Genomic DNA, 26,783 nt, shown 5'->3' with positions numbered 1-26,783 from the left:
TCGTCACCACTACTGGGCTGGTGGTGTACTTGGCCGGCGGCAGCGGTAGAGGAGCCGTGACCAGGGCTTCCAAGCTGGAGCCCCTGCACGAAGCCGCCTCCACCCGCTCCCAAATAGACCCCGTACCCACCATCCACTTCCTTATCATAGCGATGTTGGCCGCCCAGTAATAATTGACCAGACTCGGCAAAGCCAGCCCTCCCTCGCTGCGGTTCCTCTCCAACATCACCTTCTTCACCCGTGGGGATTTTCCCGCCCAGACAAAGCTCATGATCAGCCCGTTAACTCTTTTGAAGAAGGACTGTGGGATAAAGATCGGGAGGCACTGAAAAATAAACAAAAGTCGAGGGAGGATTGTCATCTTTACAGTCTGCACCCTCCCTGCCAGCGACAGCGGGAGTGCATCCCATCTCCGAAATTCTCCCTTCATTTGCTCCACCGCCCTGGCCAAATTTAACTTATGCAGCCTGCCCCAGTCTCGTGCCACCTGGATTCCCAAATACCGGAAATTTTCCTCAACCAGGCTAAACGGTAGCCCTCTCAATCTGTTCTCCTGGCCCCTTGCCTGGACCACAAATATTTCACTCTTGACCGTATTTAATTTGTATCCTGAGAACTGGCCAAACTTCCTCAGCATTCCCAGTATTGTTCCCATCACGGCCACTGGGTCCGACACGTACAGGAGCAGGTCGTCTGCATAAAGAGAAACCCTGTGTTCAACCCCGCCCCTCACCATCCCCTTCCAACCCTCTGCGGCTCTCAGCGCAATCGCCAGCGGCTCTATGGCCAGCGCAAACAGCAGCGGGGAGAGCGGGCAGCCCTGTCTGGTCCCTCGGTACAACCTAAAGTACTCCGACACTTCTCTGTTGGTCCTGACGCTGGCCCTCGGGGCCTGATATAATAATTTGATCCAATCCACCAATCCCTCCCCGAACGCAAACCGTCCGAGCACCTCCCATAGATAGTCCCACTCCACCCGGTCAAAGGCCTTCTCGGCGTCCATTGCCACCACTACCTCCACCTCTCTACCCGCCGGGGGCATCATTATCACATTGAGCAATCTCCTCAGATTGGCCGCCAGCTGCCTACCTTTAACGAACCCCGTTTGATCCTCCCCAATCACCTCCGGTACACAGTCCTCCATTCTACCCGCCAGTACCTTTGCCAGGAGCGTGGCGTCTACATTAATCAGGGAGATTAATAGAACAGTACAGCACAGAACAGGCCCTTCGGCCCTCAATGTTGTGCCGAGCCATGATCACCCTACTCAAACCCACGTATCCACCCTATACCCGTAACCCAACAACCCCCCCCCTTAACCTTACTTTTATTAGGACACTACGGGCAATTTAGCATGGCCAATCCACCTAACCCGCACATCTTTGGACTGTGGGAGGAAACCGGAGCACCCGGAGGAAACCCACGCACACAGGGGTAGGACGTGCAGACTCCACACAGACAGTGACCCAGCCGGGAATCGAACCTGGGACCCTGGAGCTGTGAAGCATTTATGCTAACCACCATGCTACCCTGCTGCCCGTATTGGCCTGTAGGACCCGCACGCCTCCGGGTCTTTACCCCGCTTCAATATCAGAGATATGGTGGCTTGTGACATTGTCGACGGCAGGGTCCCTCTGCCCCTTGCCTCATTGAAAACCCTCGCCAAGACCGGGCCCACCAGCTCAGAGAACTTCCTATAAAACTTTACTGGGTATCCATCCGGCCCCGGGGACTTCCCCGACTGCATAGCCTTAAGGCCCAATACCTCCTCTACTCTAATCGGGGCCCCCAGCTCTTCCACTCGCCCCCCACCAACTGTTGGGAATGTTAACCCGTTCAGAAACCTTTTCATCCCCTCCAGTTCTTCCGACGGCTCCGAAGTATACAGCTTACGATAGAAGTCCCGGAATACCCTATTCAATTCTGCCGGGTCCTCCACTTTGCGCCCCCCCCCCTCGTCCCTCACTCTACCTATTTCCCTGGCCGCCTCCCTCCTCCTGAGTTGCTGCGTTAACAGTCTGCTAGCCTTTTCCCCATGCTCGTACACCACTCCCCTCGCCTTCCTAAGCTGTTCCACGGCCCTGCTCGTGGATAGTGCCCCCATTTCCGCCTGTAGTCTCTGCCTCTCCCTGAGTAAAACCTCCCCCAGGGACTCCGCGTGCTCTTCATCTATCCGGCCTATTTCCCTAACTAATCTATCCATCTCTGGCCGGTCTGCCTTGGCTCTATGGGCCCCAATTGAAATCAGCTCCCCCCGCACTACTGCCTTTAGCGCCTCCTACAAGGTCTCCGCTGAGACCTCCCCCGTGTCATTCACCTGCAGGTAATTTTTTATACATTTCCGAAGCCTCTCGCAGATCCCCTCCTCCGACAGCAGTCCCCCATCTAGCCTCCATTGCGGGCGTTGATAGCTCGCTCCCCCGAACTGCAGGTCCACCCAATGCGGGGCATGGTCTGAAATGGTAATTGCTGAGTATTCCGTGTTCTTTACCTCCCCCATACAGTCCCTGCTTAGTACAAAGAAATCTATCCTGGAATATACTTTATGGACGTGCGAGTAAAATGAGTAGCCCCTTCCTGTTGGCTGTCTATCTCTCCAGGAGTCCACTGGCCCCATTTGCTCCATAAACCCTTTCAGCTCCCTTGCCATTTCTGAGAGTCTACCCGTTCTGGGACACGACCGATCCACAGTCGGGTCAAGGACCATGTTAAAGTCCCCTCCCATTATTAGCCTGCGAGAATCCAAGTCCGGGATCTTCCCCAGCACTCTTTTAATGAAGTCCACGTCATCCCAGTTCGGGGCATATATATTCACCAGCACCACTCTTCTCCCCTCCAGTCTGCCCCGTACCATCAGGTATCTGCCCCCCCTGTCTGCGGATATGCCCTCTGCCTCAAATTGCACGCGCTTGTTAATCATGATTGCCACCCCTCTGGACTTCGAGTCCAAGTCCGAGTGGAAGACCTGGCTAATCCAGCCCTTCCTTAGCCTGGTCTGGTCCGACACTTTCAGATGTGTCTCCTGCAACATAATTACGTCCGCCCTCAGGGCCCTCAAGTGCGCGAACACCCGCGCCCTCTTAACCGGCCCATTCAGTCCCTTGACGTTCCAGGTGATCAGCCTGGTCGGGGGGCACATCCCACCCCCCCACCCCGCCGGTCAGCCATAGCCTTTCTCGGGCCGGCCCCTGGCCCGTGCTTCGCGCCATTCCTGGCCCGCCCTTTGGCTGCCTCCACCCTCGACCTCCTTTCCAGTGCCTATTTCAAGTCCCTCTCCCGTCAGCAGAACAACCCCCCCCTCCTCTAACCCCACCCCCTGATACCCCCACCCCTGCCATCTACTGGCTGCAACTTCCCCCCCCCCCCCCATCTGACTCCCTTGACTAGCCAATCTGCTAGCCCGGTGACTCAACACTCCGGCGCCTTCCTGTCTCATTCCCATTGTTTCCCCGTCCTCCTCCCCACCCACTGGGGTAAGCCGGCTCCAGTATCTTCCGCGAGCTGCACAAAAAGCACAAACCAGCCCAAACAGGAAAAAAAAACCACAGAAAAAAGAGAAAAAAGCACATAAATGTCCATGAACAAAGGAAAGAGTCTCAAATGTTCCGCTTGGCCCCTTGGCCCAGCAAACCGTTGAGCAGCAGTCCAGGCACATTCGGCGTTCCTTCCCACAGAAATCCTCGGGCCCTAACTCGCGTCCTTGGGGCCTCCTTTCGGGACCAGCCCCAGGTCCCTCACAAAATCCATCGCTTCTTCGGGCTCGGAGAAGTAGTGGTGTTGACCCTGGTGCGTGACCCATAGCCGAGCTGGGAACAGCAGACCAAACTTCACGTGCTTCTTGAACAGCACCTCCTTGACATTCTTAAAGGCTGCTCGCCGCCGAGCCACCTCCTGGCTTAGGTCCTGATAAATGCGGAGAACACTGCTGTTCCACGTGCTGCTCCTGGCGCTCTTTGCCCACTGCAGCACCCGCTCCTTGTCCACGAACCTGTGGAACCTAATCATCATCGGGCGGGGGGGGGGGGGGGGGGGGGGGGGGGGGGGGGGGGGGGGGGGGGGGGGGGGGGGGTCCGCCCGGCCGCCCCTGCCTTGCCTGCACTCTGTGTGCCCCCTCCAGCTCCAGCGGTCGCGGAAAGGCTTCGGCCCCCATCAGCTGCTTCAGCAGGTCTGCTACAAACGCTGCAGCATCAGCTCCCTCAGCCCCCTCCGGGAGGCCGACCATCCTCAGATTGTTCCTGCGGACTCTATTCTCCAGCTCCTCCACTCTGTCCAGCAGTCTTCTCTGCCGCTCTTTCAGGCCGTCAACTTCTAGCGCTGCAACCGTTTGCGCATCCGCCTGCTCCTCCACCGCCTCTCCCAGCTCCTTAACTTTAACATCCTGGGCGTCCAGCCTCTGGTTCAGCTGATCCACCGCTTTATGGATTGGGTCCAAGCTGTCCCGCTTCAGCGCTTCAAAACTGGACTTCATTACCTGGAGCATGTTATCCAGCGCCTGCTGGATTGCTGAGTCCGGGGTCCGTGTGTCCGCCATCTTAGGTCCCAGGTAATTTTCTTCAGGTCCTTGTCTCTGTCCCTTTTTTTCCTTCTTCTTCTGCCTTCTGGAATCCCGCTGTTCCATGTGCCGCAGCCCGCTCCTCAGCACCTTCGCTGCCGCCTTCCTTCGCCCAGCTCCTTAAATTTTACCTCCTGGGCATCTGAAGTGGGTCCAAGCTGTCCCTCCTCAGCAACTCCAAACTTTTTTTCCTTGTCCTGGAGGAAGGAAGGTCCGTTGGTCCGCCATCTTACCCTTCAGGTCAGTTTCCTCCTTGCCTCCGTCTCTCTCTCTCTCTTTCTTCCTCTACCTGCTGGCCTCCCACGATTCCATCCGCTGCAGCCCGCTCTCCTCTTCTTTCACGGCAGCCTTTTTGCCGCCCCCGTGGTCCCGCTATCGCGGGGAATCAGCTGCTAAGCCCCGCCGGAGCGAGAGCCCGCCGAATGTGCGGCTCACTCGAACATCGCCGCCACCGGAAGTCACCATATGCCTTCTTAACGACCCTATCAACCTGAATGGCAACTTTGAGGGATCTATGTATGTGAACCCCAAGATCCCTCTGTTCCTCCACACTTCCAAGAATCCTGCCTTTAACCCTGTATTCAGCATTCAAATTCGACCTTCCAAAATGAACCACTTCACATTTATCTAGGTTGAACTCCATCTGCCACTCCTCAACCCAGCTCTGCATCCGGTCAATGTCCTGTTGTAACCTGCAATAGCCCTCAACACTATCTACAACTCCACCAACCTTCGTGTCATCGGCAAACTTACTAACCCACCCTTCCACTTCCTCATCCAAGTCAGTTATAAAAACCACAGAGCAGAGGTCCCAGAACAGATCTCTGTGGGACACCACTGGTCACCGCCCTCCAGGCGGAATATTTTCCATCCACTCGCTTTCTTCTTTCGGCCAGCAAATTCTGTATCCAGACAGCCAAATTTCCCTGTATCCCATGCCCCCTAACTTTCTGAATGAGCCTACCATGGGGAACCTGATCAAATGCTTTACTGAAATCCATATACACCACATCCACTGCCCAACCTTCAGCATGGTAGCACGGTAGCATGGTGGTTAGCATAAATGCTTCACAGCTCCAGGGTCCCAGGTTCGGTTCCCGGCTGGGTCACTGTCTGTGCGGAGTCTGCACGTCCTCCCCGTGTGTGCGTGGGTTTCCTCCGGGTGCTCCGGTTTCCTCCCACAGTCTAAAGATGTGCGGGTTAGGTGGATTGGCCATGCTAAATTGCCCGTAGTGTCCTAAAAAGTAAGGTTAAGGGTGTGGGGGGTTGTTGGGTTACGGGTATAGGGTGGATACATAGGTTTTTGTGTAGGGTGATCATTGCTCGGCACAACATCAAGGGCCGAAGGGCCTGTTCTGTGCTGTACTGTTCAATGTTCTATAACCTTCAATGAGGCTTGTGAGGCAAGACCTGCCCCTCACAAAGCCATGGTGACTATCTTTAATCAAACTGTTTTTCTAAATAATCATAAATCCTATCTCTCAGAATCCTTTCCAATATTTTGCTCACCACAGACGTAAGGCAATGTAATTCCCAGGGATTTCCCTACTGCCTTTCTTGAACAGGGGAACAACATTCACCTCCCTCCAATCATCCGGTACTACTCCAGTGGGGAGTTCTATCTATTTCTATGTAAGGAGTTGTGGTGATATATTTCGATGCCCTGGATTATAGATAGGAAACAGACAGTAGGGATAAATAAGACATTTTCAAGTTAGCAGACTGTGATTAGTGAATTTCCACAAGGATCAGTGTTAGGGTATCAACTATTTGCAGTATAAATTAATAAGAACTAAGAACATAAGAACTAGGAGCAGAAGTAGACCGTCTGGCCCTTCGAGCCTGCTCCGCCATTCTATAGGGTCATGGCTGATCTTTCCGTGGTCTCAGAACCATTTACCTGCATTCTCGCCATACCCCGTAATTCCTTTATTTTTCAAAAAAACAATATAAACATAATATAATGACATAGAGATAGAGATAGAGATAGTGAGTAGCATGTTTAAGTTTGCTGACAATACAATGCTAAATGGAAATGCAAGCTGTTAGATGGAGACAAAGAGGTGAAACTAATGTTGATAGATTAATTAAGCAGGCAACAAGGTGGCAGATGAAGTGTGAGGTTATACATTTTGGTCGTAAGACTAAAAGAGCAGAATACCTTTTTAAAAAGCGTGACATTTTAAAATTTTGTATTTCAGAGTCTTCAATGTACCTTTACAAGGAGCATAAAATGTTAGCATCAGGTACAGCAAGACCATAGGAAAGCAAATGGATGTTAGATTTTATTGCAAAGGGATTGGGTTCAAGAATAAAGAAGCCTTGCTATAGTTGTACAGGGTTTTGGTGAGACCACATCTGGAATACTGTGTGCGGTTCTGGTCTCTGTATTTAAGGATGATAGGATTGTCTATGATAATAAGCTTAGTAAATTGTGTCTATATTCTCTATATAGAAGAATGAAAGGTGATCTCATTGAAACATTTGAGATTTTGAAGGATCTTGGTAAGGTAGGTATTGAGAAGTTGCTTCCCCGGCAGAGGAATATAGGGAAAGGGGACACAGCATGAGGATGAGATGCAAATCTTTTCGGACTGAAATGAGGAAAACAATAACTGAACAAATGAATAAGAAATCATTGTTTTCAAATATTATACGTAAAATTTCCTAAAAATGAGTTACGTTGCTGTTGTATGTTAACCTGATTTTAAGCCTGCCGATCTGCATGAACTGGGTAGGTGGGCTGCCATTTTAACTGACAGAATCAGTGCCACCTAGCAGATGTAGTAGGGGTCTCAGCAATATTTAAAAGTTGGGTCATTTATGCCTCTGTTCTGTGTGTGGTTGATGGCATTTTAGGACATTCACTTGACGTCTTTTTGTTGCTTCTTTTGGTACAGATTCAACTGAAGGTCATGATTATGTGAAGACTTTAATCATTATTCTGGCTGTAGTGATTGGACTGATTATTCTGTGGGTCTGGCTTATCATTTTTGCCAGAAGAAATTTGGACAACAACTGCAAGATAAGGAGGTGAGTTTCTAACTGAATGTCAAGATGGAGTGTCACTTATCCCCCCACCCCCACGCGAACAGCTCCTCAAATGTGGCCACGAACAGTCCCCACCATGCCGTGAAGCTCTCTGCTGAACCCCTCAGTTCCAACTTAGTTTTCTCCAACTGAGAGATTTGACACCGGTTTTTGAGTCTCCCCTCACCGGTCCCAGAATCAGTGTGAGTTCGGGGCTAATTTTGGCATCATGAAACGCCACAGTTCCCACGCTGGCGTCGGCTCTTAACCGCAGAAACGGAGAATCCAGCCCCAGTTCTTTCTTTTTCCTTTTTTTCTTAGCTTTAGTGCTACCACCCTTGAACTTGGTAAGGTCCACGCTCGCATCTGCCTGTGAATCTTTGGCATCATCCTTGCTGCTCGTCTCGCCCAAGGAATTCGCTGTTTCTGGAGGTTTTGCTGGATTGAAAGGGTTTGGTTTATCCATGGCGCTTGCGTCCGAGAACTGTACCATGTGTCCATGAACTATTGAGGCATCTAATGTCAGCGGTGCTTGGATGCCTTTGAAGTTGAAGGCAAGTTTGTGACTTCAGGAATGATCTGCAAACCCTTGAATTTCTGTATCTTGGACAGGTCAATATCCTTCAAAATGGGGATTATTTCTTCAATTTCCAGCTGGTTGTTCTCAACTGATTTGTTCTTACTTCATTTGTTTTTTGTTGCAATCTGACTTTCAGTCTCTGCACACTTATTTTAGAGCTTTCACAATCATCTTTCTGCTGCACAGATTCAAAACTACTTGTTATCACCTCTTCACTAATGTCCAATGAACTTTCATGGTCTTCCTCTTCTAGCTCAGCCTTCACTTTGTCTCCCAATGGAGCTGGTACACATCTTGGTGCGTGTATTACAGATTTTCATTCTCCTTAGTTGCAGTGCTGACTGCACTGTAAACCCGCATAACTAGCTGCAGTTCCTAACTCGCTCTACTCCTGTCAGACATTTGCGTTCAGTCGTCACAACGGAAGATTTATGTATGTAAATACTGGTTTTACATTGACATCGGGTTCGCATGCTCCTAATGTCTTAATTTCATTTCCATTGTAATCTCTTAACAATACTGTTTTGTCTACTGCTTGCGGTTTAATTCACTGCTTTTTGACATTGGACAAATTGATGAGGTTGACCTTGTACCTGTGTCGAGTTTCAATGTTATTACTGTGTCATTTATCATTAATGTCATTGTCCATTTATCTTTAGGAACTTCTGCATTACCTTTACTATTACTACAAATTGTCATTGCAACATTGTCATTTTGCATGCAATGACAATACTTGTCCTCCCTAAAGATCATGCCGATGAAGACCAGGGGCGCAGTTCTCCCGAATCCGGCAATGGCCCGACATCGGCGTAAATGACGGCGTAAACCACTCCGGCGTCTGGTCAACCAGAAGGTGTGGAATTCTCCGCACTTCCGAGGGCCAGGCTAGCGCTGGAGGGGTTGGCGCCGCCCCAGCAGGCGCTGAAGGGATTGTGCGAGTTTGAGCATGTGCAAAACCGCCGGAATGGTTCAGCGCATGCGCAGAGCGGCCAACGTATTCCAGCGCATGCACAGGGGGGTGTCTTCTCCGCACCGGCCATAGCGGAGCCGTACAGGGGCCGGCGCGGAAAGAAGGACTGCCCCCACAGCACAGGCCAACCCGCAGATCGGTGGGCCCTGATCGCGGACCAGGCCCCAGTGTGCCCCCCCCCCCCCCCATCGGGGTCGGATCCCCCCGCGCCCCCCTGAGGACTGCACCAGCCAACTTACCTGCCAGATCCCGCCGTGTGGGACCATGTCCAATCCACGCCGGTGGGACTGGCCAGAAACCGACGGCTGCTCGGCCCATTGGGGCTCGGAGAATTGCCGGGGGGGGGGGGGCGCGCTGTCAACGGCCCGCGACCGGTGCGGCGTGATCCCTGCCCCCACCTGAAAATCAGCACCAGAGAATACGGCAGCTGGCACGGAGCGGCGGTGCGGGATTCACACTCCCCCCGGGGATTCTCTGACTCGGCAGGGGGTCGGAGAATCCTGCCCATGTCTTTGAGGCACATTTCATCAACTGTGTTGAAGGCTTTTGTTTGTTCCTCTTTTTGATGAGAAAAACATTGCCTAGCTGTGGTGAATCACAGTAGCGTAATTCACACTGTATTACCATGTTGTACTATGCCTCGGTAAGCTCGGCACACGAGCAGTTGCGCTACTCTGCCACTAGGGGGAGATGCACTGGGAGTGTACGGGAGTTTGTACTGGGCTCCACCCTTGGCTCCACCCACGGCTCCTCCCCCTAACCGGAAGTATAGAGGTTGATGCTGAGAGCCTGCCTGCCAGTTCATCTGGAGTTCATCTTGTCACAGGCAGGCTCTGTTGTAAGACGATTAAAACCACTGTTCACTTCTTTTTTTTTAAAATAATTTTTATTGAAGACATTTTTCAAAATACAAACATTTTAACCCCCCCTACATTTACATTTAAATTATAACAAAACAAAGTCAAACCCCCCTACTTAACAAAAAAAGAAAAAGGTCCCCCCCCCCCCACGCGCGCGTCCCCCCCCCCCCCCCCCCCCCCCCCCCGTCCCCCGCCGGCGAACCGACAGTCAGACCACTATCATTTCTAGCAGCGTTCCCGGGCAGGCCTTGCCCGTGCCACCACCGCTACCGTACTTCCTCCGTCTTTGTCCCCCCTCCCCTCCCCCTCCCCCCCCTCCCTCCCGCCCTCCCCTCCCCTCCCGGGTTGCTGCTGTCACGGCCTCAGTTTCTATCTCTGATCACTGTTCACTTCTAACCACATGTCGCGTGAATTGATGGTCTCATCAATTTAATCGTCTTAAGAAACAGTAAGGAATGACCATGGAATCAGCCCTCGAGCCTAATCGACTGGAACTCGACCCGCAGGATGCAGAGGCGAAAAAGGTCTTTTCGCATTGGCTCCGATGTTTTAAGGCCTACCTGGCTGAAGCAAGCACCACAGAAATGACGGAGGAGCAGAAACTCAGTCCACTGCACACGAGGGTGAGCCATCGTATAGCTACTCAGCTAAACTGTATCGTCTCATATACAGAGGCCCTGGCCCTACTCGATAGAATGTACGTGAGGCCTATCAATGAGGTCAACACGCGCCATGTTTTTACTACTCGCCACCAGCATCCTAAGAATCGCTAGAAGAATTCCTCAGAGACTTAAAAGCCTTATCCCGGGACTGTAATTACCAGGCAGTAAATGCTGCAGAACATAGAGAACTTGCTGTCCATGATGTCTTTGTTGCAAGCCTTAGATCGAATTACGTGCGCCAGCGACTGCTGGAGAGGGGGGCCCTAAATTTAGAAGATACTGTTGAACTCGCGACAACTATGGAGGTCTCATTTCGTAGCCTCATCTCGTTTCCTGCCGACTGCGCGACCCCGTCATGGGCCCCCGACCAGCGACTCCCCAGGCCAGTGCCGCGCGGCCACCCAGCCACCATGCTGCCCCAGCCTGCCACTTTTGTGGCCAGTCCCAGCACCCGCAGCAGCACTGCCCGGCCCGCAACGCGACCTGCAGCAGTTCCGGGCGAAAAGGCCATTACGCCAGAGTGTGCCTGGCAAGGAAGGCCCCAGCCCCTAAACCTCCAGCGGCACAAAGTAATCGCCCTCCGCACTCGCAGGCCCGCAGGCCCCGGAACGCAGCGGCCTATAACCCCAACTCCGCCCTCACCCACCACGTGCGATCCATGGGGGCCGCCATCTTGGCGGACCCCCACCACGCGGTCCACCACGGGCGACGCATGGGGGCCGGCATCTTGGATGCCATCTTCCTCGCCGCCCACCACGTGCGATCCACGGGGGCGGCCATCTTGGGCGCCATCCTCTCCACACTCAGAAAACTCGATTGAAGACTGCAACCTCAGCGGGCACTCATCGCGGGGTCATCCCAGCGCAGCCGACCGAGCCACCGACTACCTGCAACTCAACGCAGTCACACTGGACCAATCGCGCCCAAAGCATCTCCACAACTCGATGACGACGGTCCAAATCAACGGGTACAGTACACCGTGCCTTTTCTACTCCGGGAACACTGAGAGCTTCGTACACCCAGATCTGGTAAGACGCTGTTCGCTCCCTGTTTTTCCTTCACGGCAAACTATCTCCCTCGCTTCGGGTTCCCACTCTGTCCACATCCAAGGGCGCACCGTCGCGACTCTAACAATCCAAGGCGCTAGCTCCTCTAATTTCCAACTATACGTCCTGCCCGAACTCTGCGCCCCACTCTTATAGGGACTCGACTTTCAATGCAATCTCAAGACTCTCACCCTCAGCTTCGGTGGACCCCTACCCCCTCTCACTATCTGCAGCCTAGCCACGCTGCAAATCTCCCCCCCTCCTCTCTTTGCCAACCTCACTCCGGACTGTAAACCCATAGCCACTCGCAGCAGGCGGTACAGCCTACAGGACAGGGTGTTCATTCGATCCGAGGTCCGGAGGCTTTAACGTGAGGGGATCATAGAGGCCAGTAACTGTCCCTGGAGAGCTCAGATGGTGGGCGTCAAGACCGGGGAAAAATTCCGTATGGTCATAGACTATAGTCAGACTATTAATCGGTTTACGCTCCTCAACGCGTACCCCCTCCCCAGGATTGCAGACATGGTAAATCAGATCGCCCAGTATCGGATTTGTTCCACGGTGGATCTGAAGTCTGCATACCACCAACTCCCAATCCGCCCGGAGGACCGCCACTTCACGGCGTTTGAGGCCGATGGCCGCCTCTTCCACTTCCTCCGGGTCCCCTTTGGCGTCACGAATGGGGTTTCGGTGTTTCAACGAGCAATGGACCGAATGGTGGACCAGTACGGGCTGCGGGCCACGTTTCCGTACTTGGATAACATCACCATCTGCAGCCATGACCAGCAGGACCACGATGCCAACCTCAACCGATTTCTCCAGATGGCCCAGAAACTTAACCTCACATACAACAAGGAGAAATGCGTTTTCTGCACAACCAGACTAGCCATCCTCGGCTATGTAGTGGAAAACGGAGTCCTGGGTCCCGACCTGGACAGTATGTGCCCCCTCTTAGAACTCCCTCTCTCTCATTGTCCCAAGGCCCTCAAGCGGTGCCTGGGATTCTTTTCGTATTACGCCCAGTGGGTCCCTCAATATGCGGACAAAGCCCGCCCACTCTTTAAGGCCACACTTTTTCCCCTGTCAGCTGAGACTCGCCAGGCCTTCAACTGCATCAAGGAGGACATCGCCAAGGCTGCCATGCGGGCAGGGCCGGCTCAAGGCACCGGCAACTCGGGCTGTCGCCCGGGGCGCCATGTGCTAGGGGGCGCCAGACTCGGGTCCCGCGCATGCGCAGTTGGGCCAGCGCCAACCAGCGCATGCGCGGTGGCCGCACTCCCCCAGGGCGGCCCCCCCCCGGTCCGTCCCCCCGCCTCGGGTCCGCCCCCCGCCCCCCCCTCGGGTCCGCCCGCCCCGCCCCCCCCTCGGGTCCGCCCGCCCCGCCCCCCCCCCCCCCCGGTCCGTCCCCTCGTTCCGCCCCCCCCGCCTCGGGTCCGTCCCCCCGCCCCCCCCTCGGGTCCGTCCCCCCGCCCCCGCCCTCGGGTCCGCCCCCCCCCCACCCCGCCCCGCCCCCCTCGGCCCCCCCCCTCGGCCCCTCCCCCCCCCCCTCGGCCCCCCTCCCCCCCTCGGCCCCCTCCCCCCCTCGGCCCCGCCCCCCCTCGCCCGCCCCCCCTCGGCCCCCCCCCCCCCCCCCCCCCCCCCCCCCCCCCCCCCCCCCCCCCCCCCCCCCCCCAAGGGCGCCGAAGTTCAGCTTGCCCGGGGCGCCAGCAACCCTAGGGCCGGCGCTGCATGCGGGCGGTGGATGAATCCGTCCCTTTCCAGGTTGAGAGCGATGCCTCAGATGTAGCTCTTGCAGCCACATTAAATCAGGCAGGGAGACCAGACGCATTTTTCTCCCGAACCCTCTCCGCTTCGGAACTTCGACACTCCTCAGTCGAAAAGGAAGCACAAGCCATTGTGGAGGCTATTCGTCACTGGAGGCACTACCTCGCAGGTAGAAGGTTCACCCTCATCACCGACCAAAGATCGGTTGCCTTCATGTTTGACAACTCGCAAAGGGGCAAAATTAAAAATGACAAAATCCTGAGGTGGAGGATCGAACTCTCCACCTACAAATACGATATTATGTATCGACCGGGGAAGCTCAATGAGCCCCCAGATGCCCTGTCCCGCGGGACGTGCGCCAGCGCACAGAGCGACCGGTTAAAAGCCATCCACAATGACCTCTGCCACCCGGGGGTCACCCGGCCCGCCCACTACATTAAAGCCCAAAATCTGCCTTTCTCCACCGAGGAGGTAAAAGCCGTCGCCAGGGATTGCCCGATCTGCTCGGAGTGCAAACCGCACTTCTACATACCAGACAGGGCCCACCTGGTCAAGGCTTCTAGACCCTTTGAACGCCTCGCTATCGATTTCAAAGGGCCACTCCCCTCGACTAACAGGAATGTGTACTTCCTGAACGTCATGGACGAGTTCTCCCATTTTCCGTTTGCTATCCCGTGCCCCGATATGACCTCCCACACAGTCATTAGGGCCCTGCATAGCATCTTCACCCTGTTTGGTTTCCCCAGCTATGTACACAGCGACCGGGGTTCGTCCTTTATGAGCGACGAACTGCGTCAGCACCTGCTCGGCAAGGGCATCGCCTCGAGCAGGACTACCAGCTACAACCCCAGGGGGAACGGGCAGGTGGAGAGGGAGAATGCGACGGTCTGGAAGACCGTCCTACTGACCCTCCGGTCCAGGAATCTCCCGATCTCCCATTGGCAAGAAGTCCTCCCCGACGCGCTCCACGCTATTCGGTCCCTCTTATGTACCGCTACCAACTAGACCCCTCACGAGCGGCTCTTTATTTTTTCCAGGGGCACTACCACGGGGGTTTCGCTCCCAGCATGGTTGAATACACCGGGCCCAGTACTCCTCCGGAAGCACGTCAGGGCGCACAAAACTGACCCACTCGTAGAGAAAGTGCTCCTACTGCATTTGAACCCCCAGTACGCCTTCGTTGAATTCCCTGACGGACGTCAGGACACCGTATCCCTCCGGGACTTAGCACCTGCAGGGTCCAACCCCCCCACTACACCACCGAGGTACCCCTCCCACTACATCCCACCCAACTCGCCCCCCACACCCTCGCACCTACCAGTTCGCTACATTTTTTTTGCACGCCCGCGCCAGCTAGCACCCAGCGCCCCCAGTCCCCAGTCGATTCAGACGGGTACGAAACTCGGGCGGAATCGCCCCCGGAGTCCACCATCGTACCCCAACCGACGGTGCTCATCCAGCCACCAGAAGGGGCTGCAACCCCGGTGCTCCCCCGATCACAGTAGCATAATTCACACTGTATTACACATGTTGTGCTATGTCTCTGTAAGCTCGGCACACGAGCAGTTGCGCTGCTCTGCCACTAGGGGGAGATGCACTGGGAGTGTACGGGAGTTTGTACTGGGCTCCACCCTTGGCTCCACCCACGGCTCTTCCCCCTAACCGGAAGTATAAAGGTTGATGCTGAGAACCTGCCTGCCAGTTCATCTGGAGTTCATCTTGTCACAGGCAGGCTCTGTTGTAAGACGATTAAAACCACTGTTCACTTCAAACCACGTGTCGCGTGAATTGATGGTCTCATCACTAGCAAAATGATTTGTTCTTCCACATTTGGAGCTTACCTTTCCAAATGCTGGACATTGTTGTGGCAAATGTTGATTGCCACACCGCTGGCATGAAATGGAGGATTGGGTCGGCCACTCAAAATGGCTACCAGCACTGGGAAAACATTTTTTATTCAAGTGCATCACTACACTAATGGCATCTGCCATCTCTTCTACCTTCAGGTAAATTGGGGAAAGGCAGAGTATAACAAAATTCGGCAGGAGCTAGGGAATGTGGATTGGGAGCAGCTGTTTAAGGGTAAATCCACATTTGAAATGTGGAAGTCTTTTAAGGAAAGGCTGATTAGAGTGCAGGACAGACATGTTCCTGTGAAAATGAAAGATAGAAATGGCAAGATTAGGGAACCATGGATGACGGGTGAAATTGTGAGACGAGCTAAGATGAAAAAGGAAGCATACATAGGATTGAGGCAACTCAAAACTGATGAAGCTTTGGAGGAATATCGGGAAAGTAGGACGAATCTCAATCGCGCAATAAAGAGGGCTAAAAGGGGTCATGAAATATCTTTGTCTAATAAGGTTAAGGAAAATCCCAAAGCATTTTATTCGTATGTAAGGAGCAAGAGGGTAACTAGAGAAAGGATTGGCCCACTTAAAGACAAAAGAGGAAATTTATGCGTGGACTCAGAGGAAATGGGTGAGATTCTTAATGAGTACTTTGCATCGGTATTCACAAAGGAGAGGGACAAGACGGATGTTGAGGCTAGGGATGGATGTTTAAATACCCTAGGTCAAGTTGTCGGACGGAAGGGGGAAGTTTTGGGTATTCTAAAAGACATTAAGGTGGACAAGTCCCCAGGACCGGATGGGATCTATCCCAGGTTACTGAGGGAAGCAAGGGTCAAAATAGCTGGGGCCTTAACAGATATCTTTGCCATGATGTGGAGATGCCGGCGTTGGACTGGGGTGAGCACAGTAAGAAGTCTTACAACACCAGGTTAAAGTCCAACAGGTTTGTTTCAAACACGAGCTTTCGGAGCACGGCTCCTTCTTCAGGTGAAGAAGGAGCCGTGCTCCGAAAGCTCGTGTTTGAAACAAACCTGTTGGACTTTAACCTGGTGTTGTAAGACTTCTTACAGATATCTTTGCAGCATCCTTGAGCACGTGTGAGGTCCCGGAGGACTGGAGAATTGCTAATGTTGTCCCTTTGTTTAAGAAGGGTAGCAGGGATAATCCAGGGAATTATAGACCTGTGAGCTTGACGTCAGTGGTAGGCAAACTGTTGGAGAAGATACTGAGGGATAGGATCTATTCACATCTGGAAGAAAATAGACTTATCAGTGATAGGCAGCATGGTTTTGAGCAGGGAAGGTCATGTCTTACAAACCTAATAGAATTCTTTGAGGAAGTGACAAAGTTAATTGATGAGGGAAGGGCTGTAGATGCCATATACATGGACTTTAGTAAGGCGTTTGGTAAGGTTTCCCATGGCAGGTTGATGGAAAAAGTGAAGTCGTATGGGGTTCAGGGTGTACTAGCTAGATGGATAAAGAACTGCCTGGGCAACAGGAGACAGAGAGTAGTGGTGGAAGGGAGTGTCTCAAAATGGAGAAAGGTGACTAGTGGTGTTCCACAGGGATCCGTGCTCGGACCACTGTTGTTTGTGATCTACATAAATGACCTGGAGGAAGGTATAGGTGGTCTGATTACCAAGTTTGCAGATGATACTAAGATTGGTGGAGTTGCAGATAGCGAGGAGGACTGTCAGAGAATACAACAAAATATAGATAGATTGGAGAGTTGGGCAGAGAAATGGCAGATGGAGTTCAATCCAAGCAAATGCGAGGTGATGCATTTTGGAAGATCAAATTCAAGAGCGGACTATATGGTCAATGGAAGGGTCTTGGGGAAAATTGATGTGCAGAGAGATCTGGGCGTTCAGGTCCATTGTACCCTGAAGGTGGCAACGCAGGTTGATAGAGTGGTCAAGAAGGCATACAGCATGCTTGCCTTCATCGGACGGGGTATTGAGTACAAGAGTTGGCAGGTCATGTTACAGTTGTATAGGACTTTGGTTCGGCCACATTTGGAATACTGCGTGCAGTTCTGGTCGCCACATTACCAGAAGGATGTGGATGCCTTGGAGAGGGTGCAGAGGAGGTTCACCAGGATGTTGCCTGGTATGGAGGGTGCTAGCTATGAAGAAAGGTTGAGTAGATTAGGATTGTTTTCATTGGAAAGACGGAGGTTGGGGGGGACCTGATTGAGGTCTACAAAATTATGAGAGGTATGGACAGGGTGGATAGCAACAAGCTTTTCCCAAGAGTGGGGGTGTCAGTTACAAGGGGTCACGATTTCAAGGTGAGAGGAGGAAAGTTTAAGGGAGATGTGCATGGAAAGTTTTTTACGCAGAGGGTGGTGGGTGCCTGGAACGCTTTACCAGCGAAGGTGGTAGAGGTGGGCACGATAGCATCATTTAAGAAGCATCTAGACAGGTATATGAATGGGCGCGAACAGAGGGAAGTAGACCTTGGAAAATAGGAGGCAGGTTTAATAAAGGATCTGGATCGGCACAGGCTGGGAGGGCCGAAGGGCCTGTTCCTGTGCTGTAATTTTCTTTGTTTTTTGTTCTTTGTTCACACCAAAATGCCGGGGATTCAATGTGCTGATCTGCTTTGCTGCAAGCTCGCTTGTATGACATATTTGGATAGCACTTTCAAGTTGAAGCTCTGTTTCTCTCAGAAGCATCTCGCATACCTGTTCGTCCTGAATACTATCTGATCGCGGATCTTTGATGACTGAAGGATAGTAAAATTACACGACTGTGCCTTCAACCGCAAGTCGGTTAGAAAACTATCAAATTATTCGCCTGCTTTCTGGGTGCACGTGTGAAATATGTACATCTCAGAGGTCTCATTTTTTTTTAGGAGCGCAATGCTGATCAAATTGCTTGAGAATTTCGTCAAAGTTCTTGCTCTCTGTCTCGCTTTCGAAAACAAATGTGTTGAAAATTCTAATTGCTTGGGGACCTGCTACAGTGAGTTGCAATGCAATGTGCTTCTCATCAGGCTGTACCTGCAGAACAAGGGCTGCAACATAGAGTTTTGACTTCTGCTTAAACACCCACCAATTCTCATCTACCGGTAATCTGAAGCTGTTGAGGTGCCTTGATACCTCCATCCAGGACTTTGAGGTTTTACCGTGCGTTGAGCACCAGTTGCCGGTAGTTTACAGGTTTAGTAGAAAAAATGCATTTTCTTGCTTCTTCCTCATAGTTATCTTTAATTGTTCGAATCTTTTCAGAATCTTTTTGTTCTTAATCGACCTTCACCCTTGGTACCATGTCATGTTCTGTAGACTGGCCAAATATGAATAATGCACTATAGAACATCTAGTTTAAATAATTTATTATGAAACAACTGTGCGGTAAAAATAACTGGAATGAATAAATAACAAACTACTAACACTAACTAATTAGTATAGAGCTACTGCAAAATACACCTATACATCAACACGACTTACTCCCAACTCCCCCAGACACAGAGTCTTACACTGCCATCTGCTGGTCGGATGCCGTGCACACAGCATCACAGCGCCAACTCCCCTTTCTGCCTCTGCCTCTGCCTCTGCAGCAGGACCCTCTTCACCCATGGCACCTCTCCCGCCCATACAAACACCAAAATGACTGTTTCTAACCCCCGAAAAAGGCCTTTGGAATAAAAACCGGAAGCATCTGAAATATAAATGAGAACCTTAAGGTGATTGAGTCAGATACATTAGCGACCTTTAAGACTTATCTAGATGGACACATGAACAGTTGGGACAGAAGGAGGCAGTTGGTCTAGATAGGACACGTGATTGGCGCAAGCTTGGAGGGCCGAAGGGCCTGTTCCTGTGCTGTACTATTCTTTGTTCTTTATTCTTTGACAGAATATTCATTTTCTCCACTTGAATCCTCCCAGCCAGTGGCAGGTACAATGTATCCCACCTCCTAAAGTCCTCCCTTATCTCCTCCATCAATTTTGTTAAATTCTACTAATTTAGCACCACCCTCTTTCCTGTCACCTAGATCCCCAAATACCTAAACCTATCCCTGGCTACCCCAACTGCTAGCCCCCCTAAATTGGCTCTCCAACTCGACTCGTTCATCGGGACACCTCACTTTTCCCAATGTTGAACTTATAAACTGAGAAGATCCCAACCTTCTCTAATATGCTCGGGTCCCTCCCTTTCTTTGGCATAAGTGTAATCGTCGCCTGTGTCATTGTCTCTGGCGGCTCCCCCTTCTCCAGTGCCTCACTAAATTCCCCTAGTAAGTGTGGTGCCAATTCCACCACAAACTCCTTATAAAATTCCCCTCAGGTAACCGTCCAGCCCAGGGCCTTCCCTGACTTCATCCCTTTTATACTGTCCATTACCTCCCTCAGCTCTAAAGACTCCTCTAGCGCCTGCCTCCTCTCCTCATCCAACCGCGGAAATTCCAGCCCGTCTAAGAACTGCCCCATATCCCCCTCTTCACCCCCGGATCCGCTCTACAATTACTCGTAATATCCCCTGAACGCCTCGTTTATCTTCCCGAGCTCCGACACTACCTCCCCCGTCCCTGTCCGTACCCTCAGGATTTCTCTGGACGCGGCCTGCCTCCGTAGTTGATATGTCAACATGCGGCTTGCCCTCTCTCCAGGTTCATACTGCACCACCCTCGCCCTCTGTAGCTGCCCAACTGCCCTTCCCATCATCAACTTGTCGAACTGTCCCTGTAGCTTTTTCCTTTTCGCCAATCCCTCTGCGGTGGGGGCCCTCAAATTCTCCCTGTCACCTCGACTACCTCGCCCAATAATCGTTTGTACTCCTCTCTCCTTTTCCTATCCTCATGAGATAATCTCCCCCTGAACCACCACCTTCAGTGCATCCCAGAATGTGGCCGCTGATACCTCACCATTTTGGTTTAACTCCACATAGTCCTTAATCATCGACCGCACCTGATCGCAAAACCCCTCTCGCAAAAAGCACTGAGACCTTGTGTTTCCAGCTGGCGAGTGTATTCGCAGATATTTTCAACACCTCACTTCTCCGCTCCGAGGTCCCTACCTGCTTCAAGAAGACCACCATAATACCAGTACCAAAGAAGAACAAGGTAACCTGCCTCAACAACTACCAACCGGTGGCTCTGACATCTGTTATCATGAAATGCTTCAAGCAGCTAGTCATGAGACGGATCAACGGCAGACTCCCAGATGGTTTTGATCCACTGCAGTTTGCCTACTGTGGCAACCGACCCACAGCAGATGCTGTCTCTCTGGCCCTACAATCAACTCTAGAACATCTCGACAACAAGGACACCTACGTTAGACTGCTGTTCATAGACTACAGCTCCGCCTTCAACACCATTATCCCAACAAGACTAATAATCAAACTCTGCAACCTTAGACTTGACTCCTCCCTGTGTGGCTGGACCCTTGACTTCCTCACCAACAGACCTCAATCTGTCAGGATAGGTAACAGCACCTCTTCCACAATAGTCCTCAACACCGGGGCCCCGCAAGGATGTGTGCTCAGTTGTCTACTGTACTCCCTAAACAAACACAACTGTGTGGCAAGATTCAACTCCAATTCAATCTATAAGTTTGTAGATGATACAATTGTGGTGATTGTACCCTCAAACAACGACGAATCAAACTACAGAAGGGAGATAGATCACATGGTTGCATGGTGTACCAGAAACAATCTCTCTCTAAATCTCAGAAAGACCAAGGAACTGATCATCGACTTCAGGAAGCATAGCACGACACCCCCCGCGCACTCCCCACCCCCCCTCTACATCAATGGCTCTGAAGTAGAGATGGTCGATAGCTTTAAGTTCATGGGGGTCACCATCACCAACAGTCTGTCCTGGTCCACTCACATTGATGCAACAGTCAAGAAAGCCCAACAACATCTCTATTTCCTATGGAAGCTAAAGAAATTTGGCATGTTTGCATCGACTCTCACAAACATCTACAGATGTGCGATAGAGAGCATCCTATCCAGCTGCTTCACAGCCTGGTATGGCAACTGTTCGGCCTAAGATCGCAAGAAACTGCAGAGTGTGGTGAACTCAGCCCAACACATCACACAAGGTTGCCTTCCTCCCATTGATTCTGTATATACCTCCCGCTGCCTCATATTGAGCATTGTCAGAGACCCCTCACACCCAGACCCTTCCATCAGGCAGAAGATACAGAAGTTTGAAGACCCGCACATCCAGACATAGGAACAGCTTCTTCCCCACAGCTATCAGACTCCTCAGCGACTCTCCCTTGGACTGATATGTTCCGTGTAAGAACATTATTCAGGACACCCTATGCTGCTCTTGTTTGGCCTTGTTTTGCACTAGAACCAATCACTATTTGTTGATGTACCATTGTCAATGTACTCTGTCGATTATTCATTTGTCTACTATGTACGTACTGTGTACGTTCCCTTGGCCGCAGAAAAATACCTTTCACTGTACTACATGTGACAATAAATATCAATCAATCAATCAAACCCTCTATCTGCTAGCATATGGGGTAGACCAATTGGGATTGAGATGAGGAGAAATTTCTTCATCCAAAGAGTGGTGAGCCTATGGAATTTGCCACCATGCTAAATAAAAGCAAACAATTTTGTTTCACCGAAGGGATTTCTATGTAAATCTATTGTTTGCTCTTACTATCACTCATCTGTTTGCCTATTGCTCAAAATATTTGCCTTATAGTTTAAATCAGAGTGGGATTTTCAAATTGAGAAAAGTAACTTGTGACTGGTCATATGGTCAGAAAGATTTTCTATTCATCTTGGGCTCAATGCACCTACCTGGATATTGAGAAGGTAAAGCACGCTCTGGGTGATTGGAATCTGGGACTTGCTTAGGGGCACTGTCTCTCCAACTGAATCCAAGTAAAATATCTTTTGCAAACACTGCCCACCTCACACCCCCATCCACCCTCAAAACATAACATGTATGACCCATATTTAATTTTGGAAGATGGCTTTCATAAAGTTACGTTATGTGACAGAGCGTTTTTTTAATTACAGCTGCGAATGAACGAAGACGGCCTGTAGAAGCGGGTGTTGAAATTAGCTGAGATCAGTACAACAAAGTAAACAGAGGAACAGAGGGAAGTAAAGCATCAAGCCTGCAAGGATTTCAAGTGTCTTACTGCCTGCCATCTATTTCTTGTGAAATTAAACACAGTCAATAGTCCTTCCTTCTTTCTTCACACTGAACATATGGTCTATTATATCAATTTGAGTCATTGAACCTTCATCTGTTTTGCAAATTAATGTTATCCTGGTCTATTAATTATGTTCCTGTTTCCAGAGATATTCTGTACAGTGGTTTGAGAGATGAATGATAATCTTTGCATACAGTACCAAATTATCATTGCAGAGTTTGCTTGGTGAACATCCAGCCACTGAAGGTCAAGGCTCTCCTCAACTTTGCCATGTCTAGGTCGACTGATTTTCTCTGTGTCCATTTGTGTGTACATGTGGCTGCTGTTTTGACCTCAAATCCATCAGTTTCTCTTTTTATCTCTCTTCCCTTGACCTCTTTTAAATCCTTTCCTCCTGTTTCTTCCCCTTCTTATCGAACAGTCATATAACCCTCTTTTCACCCCTCTTTGGTACTTTGACAACATTATTCCCTAACCTAACCCATCACTATTGCAAACCTAACCCTAACTACTCCTTAGTTAACCCATCACTATTCACACCCAAATCCCAACACTATTCCTTACCTAACCCATCATTACACCCTACCCTAACCCATCACTATTCCCTACCCTAACCCATCATTACACCCTACCCTAACCCATCACTATTCCCTACTCTAACCCATTACTATTCCTACTCTAACCCAACACTATTCCCTACCCTAACCCATTATTACTCCCTACCCTAACCCATCACTATTCCCTACTCTAACCCATCACTATTCCCTACTCTAACCCATTACTATTCCTACCCTAACCCAACACTATTCCCTACCCTAACCCATTATTACTCCCTATCCTAACCCATCACTATTCCCTACTCTAACCCATTACTATTCCTACCTTAACCCATCACTATTCCCTACCGTAACCCATCCCTACTCCCAACCCTAATCCATTACTACTCCTTTGTCTCTCCTGTGTTGTCCAAGTCTTGGATTTCACTTGGATAAATCTATAGTCAACTTCTGTGCAGCTCCTGGAAGTCTGAGAAAGTCTCACAGTGGCATCCGTCATTGTATTCTTATAAGTAATAATCCCAAATGCTCCATCCTTTTCCCTAGTTGACTTTCTCACTCAGCATGTCTCCTGAAGGCTAACCTCCTCAATTCTGTTCCAAACACCCAAATCACTACAGCCCCTTTGTCTTTTGTCAATGAAACAACAATTGCTGCTCTTCTCTGCATTTCCCTGTTGAATGTTTGTTCAATTGTAAACAAGGACATGTCATCCAGAACCATAACATTGTAATTTAGCTTTTACAGAAATGTGGCTGGAGTGGATCCTTACCAAACCTTCATGCTGACAAACGTTTCCACCTCTGGTCCACCCAAACCAGTGGAAAGGCAGTATAGGCTTTGCCAGCTCATCACACTTTGGTATATTCCTCATTTTCCTTGTGTTCTTTCTCTTTCTTTAACCACCTCACCTTACCCATCTTCTCACAATGATTTTTCTGCACGACCCTCCAAACCCCCACTGAGATATTTTCTATCCTTTTTTCTCTCGGCAATTCCTTGTCCTCACTGATTTCATCTCAACTCCCTTCTGCTCCATATCATCCTTACCTTCAGTACAAAGAGTGAGGAGCTCAATCGGCTTCTTCATCACTAAGACTAATACCAGCTGTTCAGTTGCCTGTTGTATTCTCTCTTTTCCCTTATCATAAATCTAAATTCAAAGCTTACTTCTGTTCTAACCATGAGTTCTCATATTTAGAATTTTTGGGGTATCTCTCCTAATGTCTGAGCTCACCTGGTCCATAAGGCCGACTGACAGTTCTCTTGATCCCATTCCCACACTAATCTGCTGACTACACACACGGACTGGTATTGTAAACTTGTCCATCTTCTCAATTAGGTCTCTTGCAAAACTTCCATTATAAGAACACTCAATCTTTTTTGTCTTTCCAAACTACCTCAGCTTCTTTTCTAGATGAAGCATTGTTATCTCCAAAATCTCTGCCCTTTTTATCGGAGTCTCTAGAAATGGTGCCATGGAAGCTTGGGGAGTGCATTGCTCCACCAGCATCAGGGCATCTTTGCAAATGTCCCCTGCCAGGGCTGGAAGCAACTGGAGTGGTCCAGTCATGGAAATCCTGCCGGCTGATGTGATAGCCACTTTTCAAATTTGGACCAGATAGATCCATTCAACAAATTCATGCATCATTCAGCAAAGGTCACTTATTCAGCTGCAAGAAAGTAAAGCATAAGTTATTGGCCATAATTCTCTGGTCATTGGGATTCACTCTTCCTGCCGGCAGCATACCCTGCCCGGCATGTCCGCTAACCTGGCAACCCCACGCTGCAATGGCTTCAATGGGAAATCCCATTGACAAGCAGCAGGAATAGAAACTCCCACCACCAGCAAACGGGGCACCACCGAGGAACAAGCAGCTGAGGGACCAGAGACTTAAAAAGTGAAGCATCCAATTGCAGGTAAGGCAATCGTGAAAGATTTCTCTTTTAGCAAAGTTTCCAGAAGAACCCTTGAGGTGTTGTGAAATTCTGAATTTGGTAGGGAATGTTACAGCATTCTTAGGGAGAAGAACAGAGGCGTAGGTGACCTGTTCAAACAAAGACTGCAACTGGATGTGCTGCTGGGTGAGTGATGGGCCTGTGGTGCATTCAGCAGCATGAATGGCTGATGGATCATTGGGAAGGAGATGTCATGTAAAGATTTATTCTCTTGCGTGAGGTTTTTGATGTCTACTGCTGCAAGGTCCTTGGATCCAGACACTTGGAATGATCTCCTTGGCAATTGTCTCCCACTCCCATCTGATGGTTATCCTTGAGAACCTCCTACCCACCCTCCACCCCCCCCTCAGGAACATGACGATCACCTCCTGTCTACGTCCACCAGTAATGCCTGCAACTCCTCATCCATCACCCTGGAACCCTCTCTCTGACCTATTGTTTAACCTCCCTTTAAGAGACTGCATGCACACTGTGCCATCAGACGAGGTGCACAGCTTCCTGCTAAGTGCAGAGGCAGCCACAATGCACTCAGCCTGACATTAAAGTCAGGTAAATAAGGTGGCAGCACCAAATTTGTGTGCTTCCCACCTCCACCAGAATCATCTTGCGGGCAAGTCACAAATCACATACCTGCATCCAAAAAAACGATGCAAATCAATTTTTATCACTGCATGTATGTGTACCTGCACCACATAGACTGTTGTGGTTCAAGAAGAACAACACCACCTTCCCAAGGGCAATTAGGGATGGGCAACAAATGCTGGCATAGCTGGCGATGCCTACATCCCATGAATGAATAAAAAAAATTGTTTGAATCTTGCCAATCAGCTTTATGTTGCTGCCAAATCTCTAATTATAGTTATAAATGACTTTCTTTGTGAATGCGACCATGGTGCATTTGCCTCCTTATTCTCCTCAAACTCAGTGTAGCCTTTAACAAAGTTGAAATCCTCCAATGCATTTTCTCCATTGTGCACCTTAATAGGAATGCCTTTGCTTTATTTCAGTCTTACCTATCCATTCATAGCTGGAGAGTCAACACCAATGGCTTCTCCCTGACCCTTCACACCATTACCTTTTGACTTCTTTAACAATTTATTCTTCGCCCCTTCCTCTCTCCCCTCTATGCTTTACTCTTCGGTGACATTATTGGAAGACATTAGAGCAGGTTCCACATGTACGCTGACATAACCAGCTCTCCGGTCTCCATCATGACACCCAGCCCTTTCCAATTGGTTTGACCTGCCTAGGCTGCCAACACTGCTTTCCCTTTGCTCAGGCCTTGGGTTAAACTTACAGATTTGGCCCCAAAGTCATTGTTGCCATGTTTAAATTGGATGCCATTGGCTTGGGGTGGATATCGTCGAAAATCAGTCAGCAGATGAGGTTTGGGAAAGGCTGCGGCATCATTTGGGAACACCTCATCACAGTTACCATGAGATTCTGCATTCCTCCAATAATGGGACCCTTGCAGAACCTTGATTTCTTTTTTCTCCACCACTGGAGGCTGTACCTTCAACTTACTGGGCTCTAAGCCATGTGCATTCCATCCCTGAACCTCTCTGCAACTCTACCTCTGCTCCCTCCTTTTAGAAACTGATTAAAATTGAATTATTTGACAAAACTTTTGGTCACTTGTCCTAATATTTCCTTTTGTGGCCTGATGGGGTCAAATGTTGCCCAATATTGTTCCTGTGATATGTCATGGAGACTGTACCACTTCAATAGCACAAGATAAATGTATGTTGTTGTTGTGATATCATCTCTGAGGTTGATGAGGTTTCTGGTTCTTCCCCCCCCCCCCCCCCCCCCCCCCCCCC

General features: G+C 50.4%; 1 protein-coding gene across 1 annotated transcript in view; it reads left to right on the top strand.

The window, feature by feature from the left end:
* LOC119968969 (T-cell surface antigen CD2-like) overlaps positions 1–26,587 on the top strand; it is a 43,952-nt gene extending 17,365 nt beyond the window's left edge. The window contains exons 4-5 of the mRNA XM_038802027.1: positions 7,453–7,585; positions 22,308–26,587. Coding sequence (XP_038657955.1) covers positions 7,453–7,585; positions 22,308–22,317 — 143 coding nt within the window. The 3' untranslated portion in view covers positions 22,318–26,587. The remainder of the gene's footprint in view (positions 1–7,452; positions 7,586–22,307) is intronic.
* The last annotated feature ends 196 nt before the right edge of the window (positions 26,588–26,783 follow it).

Source organism: Scyliorhinus canicula, chromosome 7 (assembly GCF_902713615.1).
Source record: "Scyliorhinus canicula chromosome 7, sScyCan1.1, whole genome shotgun sequence".
In the NCBI taxonomy this organism is placed as follows: Eukaryota; Metazoa; Chordata; class Chondrichthyes; order Carcharhiniformes; family Scyliorhinidae; genus Scyliorhinus; species Scyliorhinus canicula.
The sequence above is the reverse complement of the archived record's forward strand: the minus strand, read 5'-3'. Positions and strand labels throughout refer to the sequence as shown.